General features: G+C 45.7%; 1 protein-coding gene across 1 annotated transcript; it reads left to right on the top strand.

The window, feature by feature from the left end:
• Positions 1 to 7,570: 7,570 nt before the first annotated feature.
• On the top strand, positions 7,571 to 13,430 carry NKX3-1 (NK3 homeobox 1). The gene is made up of 2 exons (XM_006069544.4): positions 7,571 to 7,969; positions 10,517 to 13,430. The coding sequence occupies exons 1-2, from the start codon at positions 7,657 to 7,659 to the stop codon at positions 10,933 to 10,935; spliced, it is 732 nt and encodes a 243-aa protein (XP_006069606.1). The 5' UTR covers positions 7,571 to 7,656; the 3' UTR covers positions 10,936 to 13,430.
• The last annotated feature ends 8,687 nt before the right edge of the window (positions 13,431 to 22,117 follow it).

The following is a 22,117-nucleotide window of genomic DNA, read 5'->3' as shown; positions in this document are numbered from 1 at the left end:
TAGACACCTCAAGAATGTTTGTTTATTCATCATACTCTCCTCCCCAGTTTTACTAGGGGCTTCCCTGGTGGCTCAGGCAGTAAAGAATCTGCCTGCAATGCAGGAGACCGAGATTTGATTCCTGGGTCTGAAAGATCCCCTGGAGAAGGAAATGGCCACCCACTCTAGTATTCTTTCCTGGAGAATTCCATGGGTGGGGGAGCCTGGCAGGCTACAGTCCATGGGGTCACAAAGAGTGACCGACTAACTGATCGAGACTGATCGATTAACACAGACACATCTAGATTCAGAGCTCCTATTTGTTTGGGGAGTGTGCAGTGTGCCTGGAGAAAGCAAATTTGATTTACTGTGGGGACCTTCCTGGTGATCCAGTGGTTAAGAATCTGCCCTTGAGATGCAGAAGATGCAGGTTTGGTCCCTGGTCAGGGAACTGAGAGCCAATATGCTGCAGAGCAACTAAGCCTGTGCGCATAACTACTGAGCCCATGCACTCTGGAGCCTACAAGGAGCCACAGGAAAGATCCTACATGACACAAGGAAGAGCCCACGTGCTGCAACTAAGACCTGATTGATATTGCCAAATAAATAAATAAGTGAATAAATAAAATAAAAGTTAAAAAAAAATGGTTTACTGTGCAGGTGGGTCTAGAACCTAACCCCACTAATAGAAACGACCCATTTCTGGGCATTCTCTACATGCCAGCTGCTGAGGTTCTTTATTGTGAAAGGCCTCACCTTCCCTTTCAATAATCCTTGGGAAAGTGTTTATCCATCAGTCATGTCCAACTCTTTGAGCCAGGCTCCTCTGTCCATGGGATTTCCCAGGCAAGAATAATGGAGAGGGCTGCATTTCTTCCTCCAGAGGATCTTTTCAATCCAGGGATCAAACCTTGGTCTCCTGCACTGAAGGCAGATTCTTTTCTGTTTGAGCCACCAAGGAAGACAATTGTTTTCACACCCATTTTGCATGAGGAAACTGAGGCATGCTCAGAAAGGCTAAGTAACCTGCCCCAGGTCACACATCCAGAGCTACTTTACTAGCCACTGTCCTCTTTTCAAAAAAAGCAACTGTCTCTCACCTCCCAGAGGGCTTAGGATTCGAAGACACACTGAATTACCTGAAGCTGCTTCCAAACAATTCTTTTCCCACATGTGCTAGAAAATCTTTGGTTTTACTAAAGGGAGGACATGAAGGTGGGGAAACAAACTTCTGGCCTTTTTCAGCTCCTAGAGGCTGCCCACATTGCTTAGCTCACACACCCCCTGCCTTCCGTTTCAAAGCCAGCAAAGGCCAGTTGGGTTTTTCTCACTTCCCATCACTCTAACCTTACTTCACTGTCACCTCTCCTCCTGTGACTCTGACTCTCTTGCCTCCTTCATTCACTTATAAAAGCCCTGTGATCACAGGATCACAGATAATCCAGAATAATCTTCCCATCTCAAGGTCAGATGGTTAGCAACCTGAATTCTATCTGCAACTTAACTCGCCTTTGCCATTTGCAGGTGTTGCAATCAAGGCATCTTGGAATTGGGTGCTTCGTCTTCTCCAGAACTCTATTCCATCGAAAGAAGCCTGCAATAGCCCCTTGTGCCTTCCTATGCCTGTCATTTTCACTCAGTTTAAGCTGCACTGACATAGCAAGGAGGGGATTTCCCAGGCAAGAATACTAGAGTGGATAGCCATTTCCTTCCCCAGGGGATCTTCCTGACTCAGGGACTGAACCCATGTCTCCTGCACTGGCAGGTAGATTCTTTACCACTGCACCACCAGGGAAGTTCCTGGCTCCTTCTTGGGGAATCGAACCCCAGTCTCCCGCATGACAGGTAGGGATACTCATCACTATCAGTTCAGTTCAGTTCAGTCACTCAGTCGTGTCCAACTCTTTGCAACCCCATGAATCGCAGCACGCCAGGCCTCCCTGTCCATCACCAACTCCCGGATTTTATCCAAACTCATGTCCATCGAATCAGTGATGCCATCCAGCCATCTCATCCTCTGTCGTCCCCTTCTCCTCCTGCCCCCAATCCCTCCCAGTATCAGGGTCTTTTCCAATGAGTCAGTTCTTCACATGAGGTGGCCAAAGTACTGGAGTTTCAGCTTCAGCACTAGTCCTTCCAATGAACACCCAGGACTGATCTCCTTTAGGATGGACTGGTTGGATCTCCTTGCAGTTCAAGGGACTCTCAAGAGTCTTCTCCAACACCACAGTTCAAAAGCATCAATTCTTCAGTGCTCAGCTTTCTTCACAGTCCACCTCTCACATCCATACATGACCACTGGAAAAACCATAGCCTTGACCAGACAGACCTTTGTTGGCAAAGTAATGTCTCTGCTTTTGAATATGCTATCTAGGTTGGTCATAACTTTCCTTCCAAGGAGTAAGCATCTTTTAATCTCATGGCTGCAATCACTATACAAACAAGGAAAACATCTGAAATACTAAGCACCAAAGGAACACAAGTGAAGCGATGTAAAGGAAAGTGCTGGGGCTGTGTCCCCATCCTGAAGGGACACCTGATATCTGAGGAAGAGGTGATGGAAGAAAGGAGCCCAAGCTCAGTTCTGGCTCTCAGTTTTTAATTTTAAAATTTATAATCAGTACAAGGAAACGCACTCTGTTCTGCTCCTCTTCTTCCAATCTGCTATCTCCAACTCACTGACCAGAGGAAACTGAAACTGCTCTATTGAGATATTTATACTCTTCCAGAATTTTCTGTATGTTAAAATGCTCAAATGTAAAATATCCTACAGATAACTGGTGACTACTTTTTTTTTTTACACAATGAGTTCATTTTATAACTTTTTTTCGAGTTGAATCTCACTCTGACCAAATTAAAGACACATTCCCAAGTCGGTATGTTGTCTATTTGTAGATTTTTAGGGTAAATCTTGGGCTTTCCTGGTGGCTCAGATGGTAAAGAATCCGCCTGCCGTACAGGAGACCTGGGTTCCATCCCTGTGTTGGGAAGATCCCCTGGAGTACAGCATGACAACCCACTCCAGTATTCTTTCCTGGTGAATCCCCATGGACAGAGGAGCCTGGTGGGCTACAGTCCGTGGGGTTGCAAAGAGCTGGACATGACTGAGTGACTAAGCACAGCATAGCACAGGGTAAATCTCAAAGCATGGAATATCTGTGTCAAAGGATACACCCAGTTTTAATTCTGACAGGTTTTGCCAAGCTGGCATCCAAATATACAAAACTGACTTACTCTCCAACAGTATGGGAGCAACTCTTCCTCATACACCCACAAACACTAGACATCATCTGTCTTTCTAATCTCTATTATCTGATAGGTGGAAAGAAGGTATCTAAACATGGTTTTGATTTGTATTTCCAAAATGATGAGTGTGGTTAAACTATTTTTTTTTTTCCTGTGCCTGTTTATGTTTTAAGTCTTTGAGCCATCTGGGGTTTATTTTGTTATAAGGATAGAACTTTATTTTTTCCAAGTGGCAGTAAAAGTGAAAGTGAAGTTGCTCAGTCGTGTCTGACTCTTTGGGACACCATGGACTGTAGCCTATCAGGCTTCTCCATCCATGGGATTTTCCAGGCAAGAGTACTGGAGTGGGTTGCCATTTCCTTCTCCAGCGGATCTTCCTGACCCAGGGATCAAACCGGGTCTCCTGCATTGCAGGCAGACGCTTTACCCTCTGAGCCACCAGGGAAGCCAAGTGGCAGTACTGGGTATTAAATAATTTACATTTCCCCATACTGATTTGAAATGCCACCCCGCTCTAAATTTTAAAAATGAGAAGAGGCCACTCAACCTAAATATCATATCATATGCAAAAAGTAAGTCAAATGGATCATGAGTTTAAAAGTAAAACCTAAAACTTTTAGAGGGTAATACGGGAGTGCATCTTTAGACTCAGGAATAAGCAAAGGGTTCTTAGGCTTTGTTCTTAGACTTACAATAACAAAATTTGTAAAATAAAAATTCACCAAAATAAAGAAGTTTTGTTCTATGAAATATCCTGTTAAAAAGATGGAAAGACATACTACAGACTAGGAAAAAATAATTGGAATCACATATTCAACAAAGCGGAGAAGGCAATGGCACCCCACTCCAGTACTCTTGCCTAGAAAATCCCATGGACGGAGGAGCCTGGAAGGCTGCAGTCCGTGGGGTTGCTAAGAGTCAGACAAGACTGAGGGACTTCACTTTCACTTTTCACTTTCATGCATTGGAGAAGGAAATGGCAACCCACTCCAGTGTTCTTGCCTGGAGAATCCCAGAAACGGGGGAGCCTGGTGGGCTGCCATCTATGGGGTCGCACCGAGTCGGACACGACTGAAGCGACTTAGCAGCAGCAGCAGCATTCAACAAAGACATATATAGAATATGTGAAAAAAAAAACACAAACCATCAAAACTCAACAACAACTCCCCCCAAATTTAATTACAACACGTGTAAAGAGTTGAATGGATATTTCACCAAAGAGGAGACATGCAAGGCACAGTACATGAAAAGATTTTCAACATCACTAGCCATTTGGGAAATACAAATTAAAATTAAAATCCCAATGGGCTATTACTACACATTTATTCAGTTCAGTTTAGTCGCTCAGTCATGTCCAACCCTACGACCCCATGGACTGCAGCACACCAGGCCTCCCTGTCCATCACCAACCCCAGAGATTACTCAAACTCATGTCCATTGAGTCAGTGATGCCATCCAACCACTTCATCCTCTGTCATCCCCTTCTCCTCCTGCCTTCAATCTTTCCCAGCATCAGATTCTTTTCTGAGTTAGTTCTTAGCATCAAGTGGCTAAAGTATTGGAGTTTCAGCTTCAGCATCAGTTCTTCCAATGAACAGTCAGTACTGATTTCCTTTAGCATTGACTGTTTTGATCTCCTTGCAGTCCAAGGGACTCTCAAGAATCTTCTCCAAAAAAAAAAAAAAAAAGAATCTTCTCCAACACCACAGTTCAAAAGCATCAATTCTTCGGTGCTAAGCTTTCTTTTTTATTAGAATGGCTAAAATAAGAAATAACAATAACACCAAATGCTGCTGATGAGGATGTGGAGAAAGTGGAACTCTCATACGTTACTGGTGGAAACCTAAAAATGGTACAACCACTCCGGAAGACAGTTTGGCAGTTTTTACGAAACTAAACATATAATTACCCTATGACCCAGCAATTGCATCCCTTAACATTTATCTGAGAGAAATGAAAAATCATGTTTATACAAAAATCTGTACATGAATGTCTACAACACTTTCATTCAAAATAGCAAAACAGAGAAAAAAAAAAAAAAAAAACCCTGGACACAAATCATTTGCCTTTCAGTGAGTGGACAATTAACAAACTGGCAGATCCATATAGTAGAATACTATTCAGCAATTTTAAAAAGCATTCACTATTAATACATGCAACAGTCTGAGTGGCCTTAGAGGCATCATCCTCAGCAAAAAAAAAATCCCTAATTCCACAAGGTCACATGCTGTATGATGCTTGATTCCACTTATAGAATATTCTCCTGGTAGTAAATTATACAGAATAGATTAGTGTTACCAGAGGTGCCTGATGGACAGAAGGGGTTTGGGTACACAAAAACAAAGAGATAGCACAGGGAGTACTTTTGTGGTGATGGAACAATTCCATATCCTTTTTTTTTTTTTTACTTTTATCATGTAATTAAAGACAAACACCATTTACAAAGTTGAAATGCAGATAATAAAGTCAAAATAGAATTTTGAATATGACAGAAAAAGACAAAGTGAATATTTAATGTAAAAGGGGATGTACAAGTAATAATGTTGGTAAAATTCTAAATCAGGGTGGTTTTCTGTGTGTGTGTGGTGGTGTTTTTTGGAAAAATACAATCTGTATCTTAATTGTGGCTTTACAAGAATCTATTCATGTGACAAAATTGCATAGAGCTACACACACACAGACACACACACACATGAATGCAGGCTTTTTAAATGGTAAAAATAAAATAAGGTCTGTAGGCTAGTTAATGGTGTGTATCAATGTCAGTTTCCTGTTTTTTAATATTATACTACAGTCATATAATATGTCACCATTGGGGGAAGTTAGGAGTGCTGATTTTGAAGCTTCCTGGGAATTTATAACTATTTCAAAAGAAAACATAACAATTTTTTTAAATGAAAAATGACAGAAGAAAACTATCTTTGCCAAAGACCTTCCCATTGTAGAGTGTGGATCTCTTTAGCAATTGCTTTATCCATGATAACCTGCTTCCTTTCCCTCCTTCCCAGACACACAAACATATGATCGTCTTGAAAAGTTTTCAGTTGAATGAAAGGTGTCTTAGACTAGGACCCACAGAAAAGTTGCTTATATAAAAATAGTTCAAAAGAACATCGATATACCCTTTCTCTGGATTCACCAATTAATATTTTAAGCCATTCACTTTATCATATAGAATTTATCTGTATCATTGGTTCCAAACCAATTGATGGTAAGTTACATATATTATGGGTCTTTGCCCCTACATACATTAGTGATTATTTCCCAAGAATATTCTTTTATACAATCACGGTACTGTTAGTAACTTCAGTAAATGTAACACTGATTCAGCACTTTAAGCCATTAGTCTTATGACCACTTTCATTGACTGTCCCAATAAAGTGCAAGAGAGAATCCAGCCAGGGGTCAGGTCCTGCACTTAGCTGTCATGTCTCTTTGACAGTCTTAGATTTAGTAGATGTCTCCTTGTCGACGGGCACCCAGAATTCTCATCTGTAAGGTTGGATGAAGGAAACTGCCCCACCCACTTCTTTGTGAGTAAAGGCACTTTGGACTTCCCTGGTAGCTCAGCTGAAGAATCCTCCTGCAATGCAAGAGACTCCGGTTCGATTACTAGGTGGGGAAGATTCCCTGGAGAAGGGATAGGCTACTCACTCCAGTATTCTTGGGCTTCCCTGGTGGCTCAGATGGTAAAGATTTCGCCTGCAATGCGGGAGACCTGGGCTGCATCCCTGGGTTGGGAAGATTCCCTGGAAGAGGGCATGGCAACCCACTCCGGCATTCTTCCCTGGAGAATCCCCGTGGACAGAGGAGCCTGGGGGGCTGCAGTCCGTGGGGTCACAAAGAGTCGGACACGACTGCATGACTATGCACGCACGCAAAGGCACTTTAACAATCTCTAAGAGCTAAAGAAATGGCAACCCACTCCAGTGTTCTTGCCTGGAGAATCCCGGGGACGGGGGAGCCTGGTGGGCTGCCGTCTATGGGGTCGCACTGAGTCTGACACAACTGAAGCAACTTAGCAGCAGCAGCAGCAGCAAGAGCTAAATAGAGTATTTCTCTTCTGCATCATGATTCCCCAGAAGCAGCTAAACATATTGTGGGTTGGAGCGGAGGAGATCCGCTTTGCTTTTCTCTCTCAACCTGGTAAAACAAGCCAGGATCCTGAAGAAGGAACTTGTGAAAGAAATCATTTATGGTAAGGACTGGACCGAGACTGTGCTAGGGACTTCCCTTTTCGTTCACCTGGATCGCCGGGTGGCCAATCAGCTGCGCGGTTCGGGCGCGCGGCCAATGGGAAGGCGGCGCGGCTCGCCCCAAGGGCTATAAGTACGCGGGGCCGCGGAAAGTGAAAGTGGTGCGGGAGCCGCGGGCGCAGCTTGGGCGCTGCATCTGGGGCCTGAGGGCTGGCGCCGGGGCCAAGACGCCGGGATGCTCCGGACTCCCGAGCCACGGTTGGGGAACGCGGGGGCCGCGGGCTGCAGGCCCCCGGCTGTGCCGCCCACCCAGACCAAGCCGCTCACCTCCTTCCTCATCCAGGACATCCTTCGGGACGGCTCTGACCGGCGCGGAGGTCACGCGGGCAGCCCACAGCCGCAGCCTTCGCGTCAGCAGTACCCGAGGCGAGACCCGAAGCCGGAGCCCCAGGGAAGAAGAGGCTGCGCCCAGGCGCCGGAGGACCAGCAGAGCGACCAGCCCCGCGCCGGGAGCGAGGAGGCCGAGAAGCCGGTGGAGACCGAGCCAGGTAAGCCGGCGAGGCTGGAGAGGCCGGGTTAGGCCGGGCTGGGTCCCCCAGGAAGAATGGGCAGGCCCACCGGCTGCAACCGCGTGAGGGCGGGTGCTAGGCGGACCTCCCGGAGCTCCGGCGGCAGGGTTGCGGGGCCCCGCGGCGACAGGCGAAGGGACTTAACGGCCTCCGCCACGGACGAGCCTCGGAGCTTAACCCTGAGCCCCGGCATCAGGGCTGCTCAGGATTTAGACATGGACTTGATTCGCCCCGCAAGGTGCCCTACGCAGCGGGTTCTTGGTGCCCAGAGCTCAAAGGCGAGCACGCACACAGCGCCCACCACGCTCCAGTCCCAGATGGAAACCCGAAACCAATCCCAGCCACCTCTCGACCCTTGATCCTCGCCAGCCCCAGTTACCTCTTGGCAATCACAATAACTAACATATAACGAGTTATTGATAAATAATATATTAATATTAATAAGTCAGGGTTTGATCAGCAAAGATGCCCTTTGCTTCCCAGTCCCATGGGCAATAAAACACAATAAGTCTTGGGGACTTCCCTGGGGGTCCAGTTAAGAGTTCACCTTCCAACGCAGGGGGTACAGGTTCCATCCCTGGTAGAGGGGCTAAGATCACAGTCAAAAAACCAAAACAAAAAACAGAAACAATATTGTAACAATTCCAATGAAGACTTAAAAAATGGTCCAAGTAAGCCCCCTCCCCCCGCCAAAAAATAAACAGACTAGTAAGTCAAGGAGCTCCTCTGGTCTCCAGGAGCTATATATATAACCTCATGGGAATATTTAGAGTAGACTTATTTTTTTTCTATCAGTTTTTTAAATTGAGGTAAAATTGGAACATAATATGTTATTAGTTTCAGATGTACAACATAATTTGATCTTTGTATACACTACAAGGTAATCACCACAATAAGCCTAGGTATCCACCCTCACCATACGATAGGCACCTTTCCTATGAGGTATGGCTGTGGCTCACTGAAAATCCCATTGGACAGAGGAGCCTGACTACAGTCTGTGGGGTTGCAAAGAGTTCAGACATGACTGTGCAGAGCGAGAGAGAGAGAAACAGTTTATTGAGGGAAAGTGAAGTGAAAGTCAATCAGTCGTGTCCAACTCTTTGTGACCCCATGGACTATACAGTCCATGGAATTCTCCAGGCCAGAATACTGGAGTGGATAGCCTTTCCCTTCTCCAGGGGATCTTCCCAACCCAGGGATTGAATCCAGGTCTCCCACATTGCAGGCAGATTCTTTAACCAGGTGAACCACAAGGGAAGCAAACGGGAATTAAACCCAGAGAATGAACTCTCCTACCACACTAGCCCTCTCATGTCACCCAAATGTTAACTCTGGATGACCCTCTGGATGCCTTGGGGGCCCCACTTTACTGATATCTTATTTCTCAGTCTTTCTTGCCTCCTGTCTCCCATTCCTCCAAACAGATACAGAATCCCTATTTAACTCTACAGGGCAATAGGGCAGGAAGTTCTAGCACTAGCCTCTCCTACTTTGGAGACTTGATGACTATTAAGAAACTAACATGTAATCTACATGACTGGCCAGCAGCCCAACTCAGGGAGTTCCTTACTCCTAAGCAGTTCTTAGGAGTTAGAACTCTTCAGTTCAGTTCACTTGCTCAGTCATGTCCGACTCTTTGCGACACCGTGAACTGCAGCATGCCAGGCCTCCCTGTCCATCACCAACTCCCGGAGTTTACCCAAACTCATGTCCATTGAGTCGGTGATGCCATCCAACCATCTCATCCTCTGTCATCCCCTTCTCCTGCCTTCAATCTTTCCCAACATCAGGGTCTTTTCCAGTGAGTCAGCTCTTCACATCAGGTGGCCAAAATATTGGAGTTTCAGCTTCAACATCAGTCCTTCCAATGAACACCCAGGACTGATTTCCTTTAGGATGGACTGGTTGGGTCTCCTTGCAGTCCAAGGGACTCTCAAGAGTTTTCTCCAACACCACAGGTTCAAAAGCATCAATTCTTCGGCACTCAGCTTTTTTCACAGTCCAACTCTCACATCCATACATGATAACTGGAAAAACCATAGCCTTGACTAGACGGACCTTTGTTGACAAAGTAATGTTGTGCTTTTTAATATGCTGTCTGCTGCTGCTAAGTCACTTCAGTCGTGTCCGACTCTGTGCGACCCCATAGACGGCAGCCCACCAGGCTCCCCCGTCCCTGGGATTCTCCAGGCAAGAGTACTGGAGTGGGGTGCCATTGCCTTCTCCAATGCATGAAAGTGAAAAGTGAAAGTGAAGTCGCTCAGTCGTGTCTGACCCTCAGCGACCCCATGGACTGCAGCCTTCCAGGCTCCTCCATCCATGGGATTTGGGGTGCCATTGCCTTCTCCGAATATGCTGTCTAGGTTGGTCGTAAGAACTAAGGCGTTCCTTAGTGCAATGTATCCAAACTGACACTGGGCTGTTTGTTCACTCAGAAGAGATGAGGGTAGATAGAATTCTGTTCTCTTTGCTGCTACCATGTAACGTTTTCCTTCCCCTCCCCGGCTTCTCCCCTCTCCTTTCCAGATGGGCACTTAGAAACTTATCTGCTGGACTGTGAAAACCCTCCCAGCGCCTTACAGAGCCTACCCCCAGCCACCAAGCAGCCTCAGAAGCGCTCCCGGGCTGCCTTCTCTCACACTCAGGTCATTGAGTTGGAGAGGAAGTTCAGCCATCAGAAGTATCTGTCGGCCCCCGAAAGGGCTCACCTGGCCAAGAACCTCAAGCTCACAGAGACCCAAGTGAAAATATGGTTCCAGAACAGACGCTATAAGACCAAGCGGAAGCAGCTCACCTCGGACCTGGGCAACCTGGAGAAGCACTCTTCCTTGCCAGCTCTCAAAGAGGAGGGCTTCTCACAGGGCTCCCTCATCTCTGTGCACAATACCTACCCTTACTACCCCTATGTTTACTGCCTGGGTGGCTGGAGTCCAGCTTTCTGGTAACACCACCTCTGACATCCACACTAGATCAGGAACTGTCTTCTCTAGGTGGCCCATCTGGAAGATGGAAGGGCCCCGGGTTCAGGAAGGGCTGGGCAGTGAGAGACAGACAGACCAGAACACATGGAGGTTTGTGTGGAAATCCCAGATTCTTCACTCATGGGCCAATGAAAGATCTGGGACAGGGAATGATTTCATATCCAAATTGTTCCCCCAACATAGAAGGGGGGATTGTTTTTGCTTTTAGACCCCTGCTTGAAGTAGGGAGGGATAGAGCCAAGTGTTCTTTCTGGCACTTGGGTGACTTTTCAGGATCTGTCCACATCACTTCTGAGGATTCTGTTCTTGCCAACTCCATCCTCTTGTGTAACTGAGCATCCACTTGGAAAGAGCCCACCTGAAGGAGGGGGCGGGGAGGACAACTCAGGATGTCACCTACTGAAATAAACTGACGGTCAAAAGCCTCTCATTGGCCTTGGACTACAACCAAGGTTTCTCTTTGTCTCTGGGACAGACGGAAACAGAGGACCTCACAGAGAAACCTTTCGTGCCCAGCACAGGTTGGCACAGGATATGGAGATGGGAAGGAGGAGATGAAAATAGAAGCTTCTGATTATTCCTTTTAAAATAATATGCCAACTTAAGTATTTACAGAGTGGCCTGTGTAGAACAAGAAGCACTCACTGTGGCCTTAAGACAAGCTGTATAAACCAAACTCTATTGCGGGAGGTGAGCCCAGGCCAGGAGAATCTCTGCATATCCAAGACAGTGATCTAAGGAAGAGTCCTTAGCAAAAGGTTAAAAAAAAAAAAAATCCTCTTCTGGACCTTTTGCTCTGGGCCTGAGAATTTAGAATAAGAAGGTTCCTGGAGTTTTCGGGCTGTAATTCATACTACAGTGTGACAGATCACATAATTCTTTAAGTTCCTTCCTTCCTCCTACTTTTATTTTTTGTTCCTTTTCCATGGCAGTCACCCACTGAAGCACTTCTTTTCAGTCCAGACTTTTATGACTGCACCTAACATACACCTTGCTTATATAGCCTTGAGATCTTGTCTCCCCTACCCCCCACCAAAGCTTTATCTCTTCCTGGGTTTAAAAAAAGGAAAGTAGTGGGGGAGCAGATTCTGAATTGGCTAAAAGACATGCATGTTAAAAAAAACCCTAACAATTCTTATGTCTTTTCTTTAAAAATATACAGCATTAAATCCCAAATCTATTTAAAGACATGACAGCTTCAGAAGGTCACTGCTGCTTTTATAGGACTTTCTGGTGGCTCTGTTGTTACAGTTCAAAGTCAAAACCCTCTGGGATCCCTGCAGGCAAAGGAGGTAAAAGGTAGTGAGCTTTCACACCGTAAGGAAGAACACAGCAGAGTGAAGGTCAGGTGCCATGGAGCTGTCTGGTGGGAATCCAGGGATAAGGGGCGGGGTGTGAAGGAAGGGGGTGTGGGCCTTAGGAAGCCCTGCCCATGAGCAAGCTGATGGGGCTGATGGCACTTTGCTGGAAGAGGCTAAGAAAAAAAGGAAACCATTTTCAGAACACATCATAGTGGCTTCCATCACCAAGCCAATGAAACTGTCCAGATGTTTCAGGAACTGTGTTGAATGCTTATCAAAAAAGTGGAGGTTCCCCCCAAGTGAGTTACCTGGTGACCTCAGAGAGAATGAGAAGAGGGCACAGGAAAACTCTGGCCATGCTTCTGCTTTTATTCTGTTATCTCAGGTGACCTGGGAGAGGGGAGACATCAGCATGAAAAAAAAAGCCAGTTACTAATGAGGTATCCCAAGCCCTGGAAATCTCTTGATCCCGCTACTTAATTCTGTTCAGTGAGAAACCTTTCAATTTCCTCCTATTAAAAAAGTCCAATTTACTGTTTGTGGCAAAACTGCCAAAGTTGATAGAAGGTTGGCTCATTTCACTTCATTTTCTGTTGTTTGAGCTCCACATTGAAATACTGTCCAATGCCACGTGTTGCCTGCACAGAAATGGAGGCACAGAGGCAGGGCTTTCTCCTACTTACATGTCTTAAGCATTCAGTGCTCACTCTCTGGTCAGGACCCTTTCTCTGCATCTCTCTGCATTGAATTATTTCAGCCCCCAAACCTGCAGTGTTAAACATTTTACTGTGATATACATTGCATTGCAAAAAGGAAAAAAAAGTCTTTGTTTAGAATGATTTGTTTTGGTGAATCCATCTTGTTTTTCCCCCATAGTCACTCAGCCATAGCCAAACTGGTAGAACAACATTTGAAAAGCTAATATATCCATTCCTGATGGGTACACTGGGGGGGGGTGCACCCCGGACCCAGACCTGTGTCTATCCTATTTAATAAATTGGTTTAGGTTCTCCATGTGTATAATGGACTCTGCTCCAATCTTAATACACAAATCTGTGAGTCGAAGTTTGGCCAAATACCCCAAACTTTATTTTTCTATGTATTTTTTGTAACACCTGAGTGTTTTTAAAATAATAAAGTACTGTGTCATTTTTGACATACCTGTGTGTGATTTTCTGCTTCCTAAAGAGTGCATGCTACTGAGTTTTTCTGGTTACCATGTTCTCCCACCCGCCTGCCTGACTAATCTATGGAGAGTAAATAATGGAAATGAGTAGCTTAGTGAATAGCAGAGGATGATCATTCTTTTATAAATGTTCTACCCTCCGTTACAGGCTTTCCTGATGGCTCACTTGTAAAGAATCCACCCGCCAATGCAGGAGATGTGGATTTGATCCCTGGGTTGGGAGGATCCTCTGCAGGAGGAAATGGCAACCCACTCCAGTATTCTTGTGTGGGAAATCCCATGGACAGAGGAGCCTGGGGGGCTACAGTCCATGGGGTTGCAAAAGAGTTGGACACAGCTTAGCAACTAAACAGCAACACCACCACCACTCTGTTACTGGTTAATCACCTGGAGGGGAAAGAAATGTCTGTGTCATTTTAACAATCACCTCCTTTAGCCCAGGGATACATTTGGAAAAATTGAGAATGTTGAGTATTTACTTTTATTTATTGAAGACCCTGAAGGGAACATGGGAACCACTTCCCAAGAAGCAACACTTCTTTTGAAATTCATTGGCATATATATGCTCGTATGTATCTGATTGGCCTCACCAATTCAATGGACATGAGTTTGAGCACACTTGGGGAAATAGTAAAGGACAGGGAAGCCTGGCATGCTGCAGTCCATGGGGTCGCAAAGAGTTGGACAAGACTAAGTGACTGAACAAGAACAACAAGTGTATAAAGTAGTTAACTAGTGAGAACCTACTGTATAGCACAGGGCACTCTACTCAGTGCTCTGTGGTGACCTAAAAGGAAATCCCAAAAGGAGGGGATGTATGTATACGTATATCTGGTTCACTTTGCTGTACACCTGAAACTAACACAGAATTTTTTGGGTGTGGGGGCTGTGCTGGGTCTTCTTTGGTCCTCAGGCTTTTCTCTAGTTGCAGCAAGTAAGGGCTACTTTCCAGTTACTGTGCTTGAGATTCTCACTGTGGTGGTTTCTCTTGTTGCAGAGCACGGGCTCTCGGGCAAGCAGGCTTCAGTAGTTGCAGCACATGGGCTCAGTAGTTGTGGCTCCCAGGCTATAGAGTACACGGGTTCAGTAGTTGTGGTGCATGGGCTTAGTGCTCCACAGCCTGTGGGATCTTCCCACATCAGGGATCGAACCAGTGTCTCCTAAAGGGAATTCTTTACCACCAAGCCACCAGGGAAGTCCCTAACACAGCATTTTAAAGCAACTATATTCCAGTTTAAAGAAAAAGTTTTAAATTTCACATAAAAAAGAACACATGGAGTTTTAAACCGAGACAGAAAAAATAAAAAATTCCCCTTTCTACACTCACTAGCCCCTTAGACTATGACTGCTTCCCTGGCCCCTTGGCCTCTGTATCTCCCTGAAAATGTCATTTTCATTCAGGGCACAGGCAAGCAACACCTTGGAACCGAAATCACAAATATTGAAAAAAAGGTTTAAAATAAAATATATCAATAATGCATCTTTTATCCACCTGCACTTAAATCTTCATTAAGTCCCACAAGCAGAGAGTCTTATGCACCTGAGTACCTGAGAGACTTGATGGTTTTCTTTCCTCCCACCTCCTTCAAGGAAATAACAGCTTAAAGAGTAAGGTGCCTGCTCCAGGTAAAACATATCATAATTCCAAAGTTTGCTCTAATCCTTTAAGTACATTGTACACACAGGTGGGGCCTCCCGTTGCTTGTTCATGTCATGAGATTTAACCCTCTGTATAAATCCACAGCCATCCTCCCCTCTCCTGAAAGGCTCTCAAATTACAAGAACTCTTGCAGTAAATGAACATATGTGGATTTTTTTTTTAACCATTAAAAGTAATCCAGGAAATTAGAGAAAAATCTCTCCCCTCGAAAGTTCCCCACCTCCTTGTCACTTTCCTAACTTTCCTTCAAAACTCTGCTAACCTCACCCCCGTCTTCCAGCATCTCACCTTAGCAAGTCTGTGGAGTTTGGAATTCCTTTTCAATCTGTCTCTCAAGTTATTTTTTGTACAGATTTTTAGAGTCACTGGAACTTTGTCACTGGAGGTCCCACTGGTCCTCCCCAGGCCTCTGTAGGAAAGCCATAGCCTCCAGTGCGTGCGTGCTCAGTCCTTCAGTTGTGTCAGTTTTCGATCCCATGGACTAGCCCGCCAGGCTCCTCTGTCCATGGGATTCTCCAGGCAAGAATGCTGGAGTGGGTTGCCATGCCTTCCTCCAGGGGATCTTCCCAACCCAGGGGTCGAACCCACATCTCTTGCGTCTCCTGCATTGGAAGGCAGATTACCACTCAGCCACCTGGAAAGCCCTATAGCTTCCAGAAAGGGAAATAAATATCAAAGGTATACACCTGAAAAATTTTTTCCTTCTAACTACAAAACGAGTCATTTTTCTGGGGTGATGTTAATACCATATGTCTTTTTTTAGTACCTTTTAAAATTTCTTAATTGGAGAATAATTGCTTTACAATGTTCTGTTGGTTTCTTCTCTGCAACAGGAATCAGCTACATATATACGTATAACCCCTCCCTCTGGAGCCTCCCTCTCACCAGTCTAGGTTGTCACAGAGCACCAAGCTGAGCTCCCTGTGCTATATAGCAGCTTCGCACTGGCTGTCAGCTTTACATGTGTAAGTAATACCTCGCGTCTTAAAGCTGACCTCTGAGGGAATGGTGGCCATAAAGAGAAAGTCACTTAGTTTGAGTGCCCTGGGTGGGAGAGCTGCAGGCAGTAGTTCTGTTGAGGCGAGCGCAGGACATTCTCCTGCCTGTGAGGAAGTGAGTATGACATGGGTGAGGAGTCGGAGAAGCTGACCCCTAAGGCAGGTTATGACTGAGTCCTCACCTGCTACTTTAAGAAGCCCCAAAGCCCACATGTCCCAGGTGAAGAAAAGGATGGGCACTCGTATCCCAGTATCAGCCACCTCCTGCAAGTGGCAGTAAGCTTGGGTGATCCAGTGCCTTTCCAGGTGAGGTGCTGGCCCCTGAGGGATACGCTGTGGGTCATCACCATTGATATTCCTGGCAGCTGTGGGGCTGCGTCTCCCCTGTGTTGGAGCCTGGAGCACCACAGGACTCACTGTAAGACATCTGACCGCGGTCTTGGTCACTCTCAGGGCCACAGTTACCACCATCTTTGCAATGAGGAAATAGGAGTCGAGAGGGTGAGACTAGGCTCAGAGCCCCAGGCTCTGCTTGGAGACACCCAGACTCTGCCCCACCCACAGCCATCACCAATGTGTCACCAGGCCTGGTTTGTCAAAGCCAAGAGTTATTTACTGTCCAAGAAAAGGGTCAGAAATGATAGTCCTGGAACGTGAGGAGCTCCGAGTTTAGCCATAGACTTGGCCTTCGTGCAAACTTTCCCAGACAGTCTAGCTTGTCAAAAGTCAGCAAGGGAAAGCAAAACCCTGGTCTCCCGTCGTGTGTCCTTCTCTGACCTGTACAAAGGCTCCAGACACAGCCTGGACTTACTTCCTGAGCTTACTTGGGGCCTGATGCGGGGTTTAGGAGAGATCTGGGATACAGATCTGGGTTGGAAGCCCTGTGCAGCCCCTTCTAACTGGACCATCTTCACCTGTTTCCAGTCAATTCAGTGATGGGCACAGTCCTTGACATGGAGGTGTTGGGGCAGAGAGGAAGGGGTGACAGCCAGAGGAAAGTTCCATTTTCTCCTTGGAACATTCAAAGGATAGTCATGGATTGTTTTAAGCCTAAAAATCCATGTTGGTAAACAATAAATGCTGGAGAGGGTGTGGAGGAAAGGGAGCCCTTTTGCACTGTCGGTGGGAATGCAAATTGGCACAGTCACTATAGAGAACAGTGTGGAGATTCCTTAAAAACCTAGGGCTAAAATGACGCTATGACACAACCACTCCAGTACTGGGCATGTGCCCTGAGGAAATCGTAATTGAAAAAGACACATGTACTCCAATGTTCATTGCAGCACTTTTCAGTCTCACGGGTGCCAGGACAAGAGAGAGCTACCTGGAGAAGCCAGCCAGGAAGGGAGGAGTTAGGGGTGGGGCTTGATCCGTTTTGTTTGTTTTGTTTGCTTATTCTTTTTACAGAGAACAGATGTTCAGTTTTTGTTACACTCTTCTCAAGCCTCCTCCTCTTAAAACTTCTGACAGCTTCACAAGGCTCTCTGGGGACTTCCCTGGTAATTCAGTGGTTAAGACTCTGAGCTTTCACTGCAGGGGGCACATGTTCGATCCTCTACTGGGCAAGTTCCATGTGCCCCACAGTGCAGCCAAAAAGAAAGAAAAAACCCTCGAGAGAGTTAAGTCCCCTACATATGAATGAGTTCATTCTGAGAGCAAGTTTGTGAGTCCAGTTTATTTCTAAGTCCAACAAAGTTAGCTTAGGTACCCAATGAACACAATGGGCTCTATAGTACAGTACTGTAATAGGTTTTTATAATATTTTTCAAACAAATAATGCATAAAAACATGCACAAAAAATAAAGAAAACATAGTTAATCATACAGTCTACACCTTGAAAACTACAGTAATACAGACATGTCACCACCCCTGTTACACTTGCTTCCAGATAGCCTGGGCTTGAAATAAAGACACTCTATGACTATACTCCATAAAGTATTGTAAGTACAAAGTACACAAAAGCACAGTCACTTGTCTACACGTGACAGTGTACACCAGACCCTCGAACTAACTTAGGTGATTGGACATGCTAACGTGTGTTTGCATCTTTGAAAGTTTACAACTTGAAGATTCATATATATGGGACTTAACAGTAATCCAGGAAAACCCAGATCATTCTATTTAATCCCTTGCTCAAAACTGAAAGGATTCAGGACTTCTTTAGGGGTCCAGTGGTTAAGAATTTACCTGCCAATGCAGGGGACATGGGTTCAAGCCCTCGCCAGGAAGATCCCACATGCTGCAGAACAACAAAACCCATGCACCACAACTACTGATCCCGAGCTCTAGAACCCACGAGCCGCAACTACTGAGACCACGTGCCACAGCTATGGAAGCCCACGTGCCCTGGAGCCTGTGCTCCACAGCGAGAGAAGCCACTGCAGTGAAGAGTCTACACACTGCCACTAGAGAGTAACCTCAGCTCGCCACAACCAGAGAAAATCCAGACAGCAACGAAGACAGAGTGCAGCCAAAATTAATTTTAGAAAATCCTGAAAGGACTCAAATTTTCTGGATGTTTGGCTAACCTGGTAATCCAGAAGCATTTATCACCCCCTCTCCAACTCAGAAGAGACTGACAACACACTCTGACTACCCTGGAAGACAGGAAAGACTACTCTTCCCTGCACTCCTGTGGAGCAGTTTGCACCTGGAAACACCTAGTGTGTGCACCACTGGGAACAGTGGGTGTCATTTAACACCTGTCAGTCACTGTCATGCTTCCGTGACAACACATTTTTCAGGACTAAGTCCTGTCTTAACACTGACATAATTTTTACACCTCCTCCTGCCAAATCAGTAACGTTAAACTTTACAAAAGGGTGTGTGCAGAGATAGATAAGGTGGATAAGATTCACAGGGTGAGGAAGGCACTATGCCTTGTGACAGCACAATTAAAAAACACTTTTTATATTGGATTATAGTTGATTAGTGGGCTTCTCTGGTAGCTCAGCTGGTAAAGAATTCACCTGCAATTCAGGAGACCCCAGTTCAATTCCTGGGTTGGCAAGTTCCCCTGGAGAATGGATAGGCTACCCACTCCAGTATTCTTGGGCTTCCCTGGTGGTTCAGACAGTAAAGAATCTGCCTGCAGTGCGGGAGGCCTGGGTTCAACCCCTAGGTTGGGAAGATTCCCTGGAGGAGGGCATGACAACCCACCTCAGTAATCCTGCTTGGAGAATCCCCATGGATAGAGGAGCCTGGCAGACTACAGTCCATGGGGTCACAAAGAGTCAGACACAACTAAGTGACACAACTAAGTCACAACTGAGTGACTAAGCACAGCAGTTGATGAACATGTTGTGTTCGTTTCACGTGTACAGCCAAGTGAATCAGTTACACATATACACATTGTTGTTTGTTTATTTGCTCAGTTTTGTTTGACTCTTTGTGACCCCATGGACTGTAGACCCCCAGGCTCCCCTGTCCAAGGGATTTCCCAGGCAAGAATATTAGAGTAGGTTGCCATTTACCTTCTCCAGGGGATCTTCCCAACTTAGGGATCAAACTGCATCTCCTGCATTGGCAGGTGGATTCTTTACCACTGAGCCACCTGGGAAGCCCATCCCTATATCTATTCTTTTGCGAAATCTTTTCCAATTTAGGTTGTTACATAGTATTGAGCAGAGAGTTCCCTGAGCTATATGGTAGGTCTTTGTTGGTTGCAAAGACTTGGCATCAGAACTCCAACTCAAAACTAGAAAAGCTTAAACTTGATCTAAATGACAACTGAAAACAAAATTGATAAAAAATGATTTTGCTCTGCTGAGCTCTTTTATGGAAAAGAATGCGGGGAATATTCACAGCACGAACTTGGAGGATGGGGAAGAAATGTCTCTCTCTCACGGAAAAGTTTGGAATCTCCCCCTCAATCCATGCTGAGAGCTTGTTGATACGGAGATTCTTGACAATCTCCCCGCCCTTCGAGGAAGATCTGACTCATCAGAGGTGAATGCGTGCAGGTCCCATGCCTTGCACAGTGAGGTGAAGAACGGGTACTGGGAGGCTTGCCACAGCACATGCACACGAGGAGATGCTGATTTAGCTTTAGCAGAGACTCAGTTAGAAGGTCCACGTCTCCTTCCTGTGACAAGAACCGACAAAACAAAGATACAAGAGTGAGAAGCTTCTGAACTGAAGAAGGGAGGTGCTTCTGGAGGGTGCAGGCTTTTCTCTTGAGAAGCTCTTTCCCTTCATGAAATGTACAAACTGAAAGAGTGAATTGATGATGGAAGCTTAGGACAACAGTCCCAGGGTCCTTGGCATTGCTGTGCAGCTGCTAAGTTGTATTCGACTCTTTGTGACCCCATGGGCTGCAGCACGCCAGGCTCCCCTGTCCTTCACCAGCTCTAGGAGTTTGCTCAAACTCATGTCCGTTGAGTCGATGATGCTAAAGGTATTAACAACATTTCTTTGAAATGTATATAAATCCTTTTGAAGACTAGACAAGTCTTTTGTCAATATTATGACTCAAGAATGTCTTTGTCAAGAACCTGGTAGCCATCTCTTTGAAACGAAGTATGAAGGATCCAGCACCCCTATCTCCAAGTGTGTGTCACTGGGTAAGAACCTCCTTCTAAGCTGCAGAGCTACCTCCTGTCATAAAGATAGGAGAAGCTTGTTATTCCTCTTGCAACAGGTAGGAAGGGGAAGGGGATGACCATTAAAAGCAGTTCATAGGGTCAAATGATTTATTTCTCTGGAATTTAAATCTTGCTTATCTGATTAATGGGTAGACAAGACCCTCCATAAATGTGGAATTAGCATCAAGAGATTCCATTGAAAGGAGCTCTTTCAATAGAGAAAGGGAAAACAGCAGGGCGAGGAGGGATGGTGTGAGTGAGGAAATACACAAGCAAGGTAGGATAGTACAGATGGTAAAGTTCTGCAGCCTCCTGTTTCCAGAATCCTGGCTCCAGAAATGCTATTTGGACCTGGACTTAAATTATGTGCCCTGTTACTGGGCTATTGCCTATTTTTGCTCGGAATCAGTTCAAGTGCATGTGACAAGCAATGGCAGGGAAGGAGGGATAACAGAGTGGGAAGCCATGGGAAAGGGACTGGATGGGTAGTTTTCCACAGCCTGCCGAAGCATCTGCGTGTACATGTGAGCATGGCTCCTGATTGACCCCTGAGTGCAGAGATGGCTCCCGGTCCTGGCAATTAGGTTTTATTACAGAGATAGATTGGGGATATGTTAACTTTGGCATCAGGAAGGAAAAAAAAGCTGGACTGGGATCTGAGGAAAGGTGTTTTCACTACAATCCAAATGGGTTTTATAAAAGCCTGTGTAGGCACACGCCCCAGAGTTGCAGACTGGGTCTTCATACAAATAGGGGAAGTTCCTCTGTTCCACACAGAGGAACAGAGTGGTAGAGACTGAGGCACACGCTGCAACAGGAGGTCATAGGAAAGAAACTAGGAGAGCTAGCCGACCATAAACCCTTAAAACCAGAATGAATTTGATCTTGGATAGCAACCAAAACCATATCCTGCCCTGAATAATGGGGTGAAGCATCTTTCTTTACTCTGTGCTGAGCTGAATGAAGTTTAGCACTGATCAAACAGATGTCTGTTGAATGAAGGTCTGAATGAATGAGTCCAGACCTCACCTGCAGCTCTAGGTTTGGTTCTGAGCCCCATATTTGGAGGTAAACTGTAGCAAGTTCAGAGAAGTACAACTGGGATAAGGCAAGGATTTGAAACAGAGGGGTCAGAGAAGAGAAGAGACATTTTAGACTTCCTGTGTCCTCCTAGTGGAGTCATCAAGGTGACATAGCACTCAGAACAGCGATGTCTGAAAAATCATTGGGCTGATGGAGGTTCCCTGTCACTGGGGGAGGTGACAACTATTTGGGGAGGAGGTCTTAAGGAGGATAGACATGCATGTTGCAACTTTAAATCTTTGCCAGCCCTCTGGTTCTATAATTCTAGGGAGAGGTGTGCATGGGTGCTAGGTTAATCCAGTCATGTCTGACTCTTTGCGACCCCATGGACTGTA

The sequence above is a fragment of the Bubalus bubalis genome, chromosome 3 (assembly GCF_019923935.1).
Source record: "Bubalus bubalis isolate 160015118507 breed Murrah chromosome 3, NDDB_SH_1, whole genome shotgun sequence".
NCBI lineage: Eukaryota > Metazoa > Chordata > Mammalia > Artiodactyla > Bovidae > Bubalus > Bubalus bubalis.
Note: the sequence above shows the minus strand (reverse complement) of the source record. Positions and strands in the feature narration are given on the sequence as shown.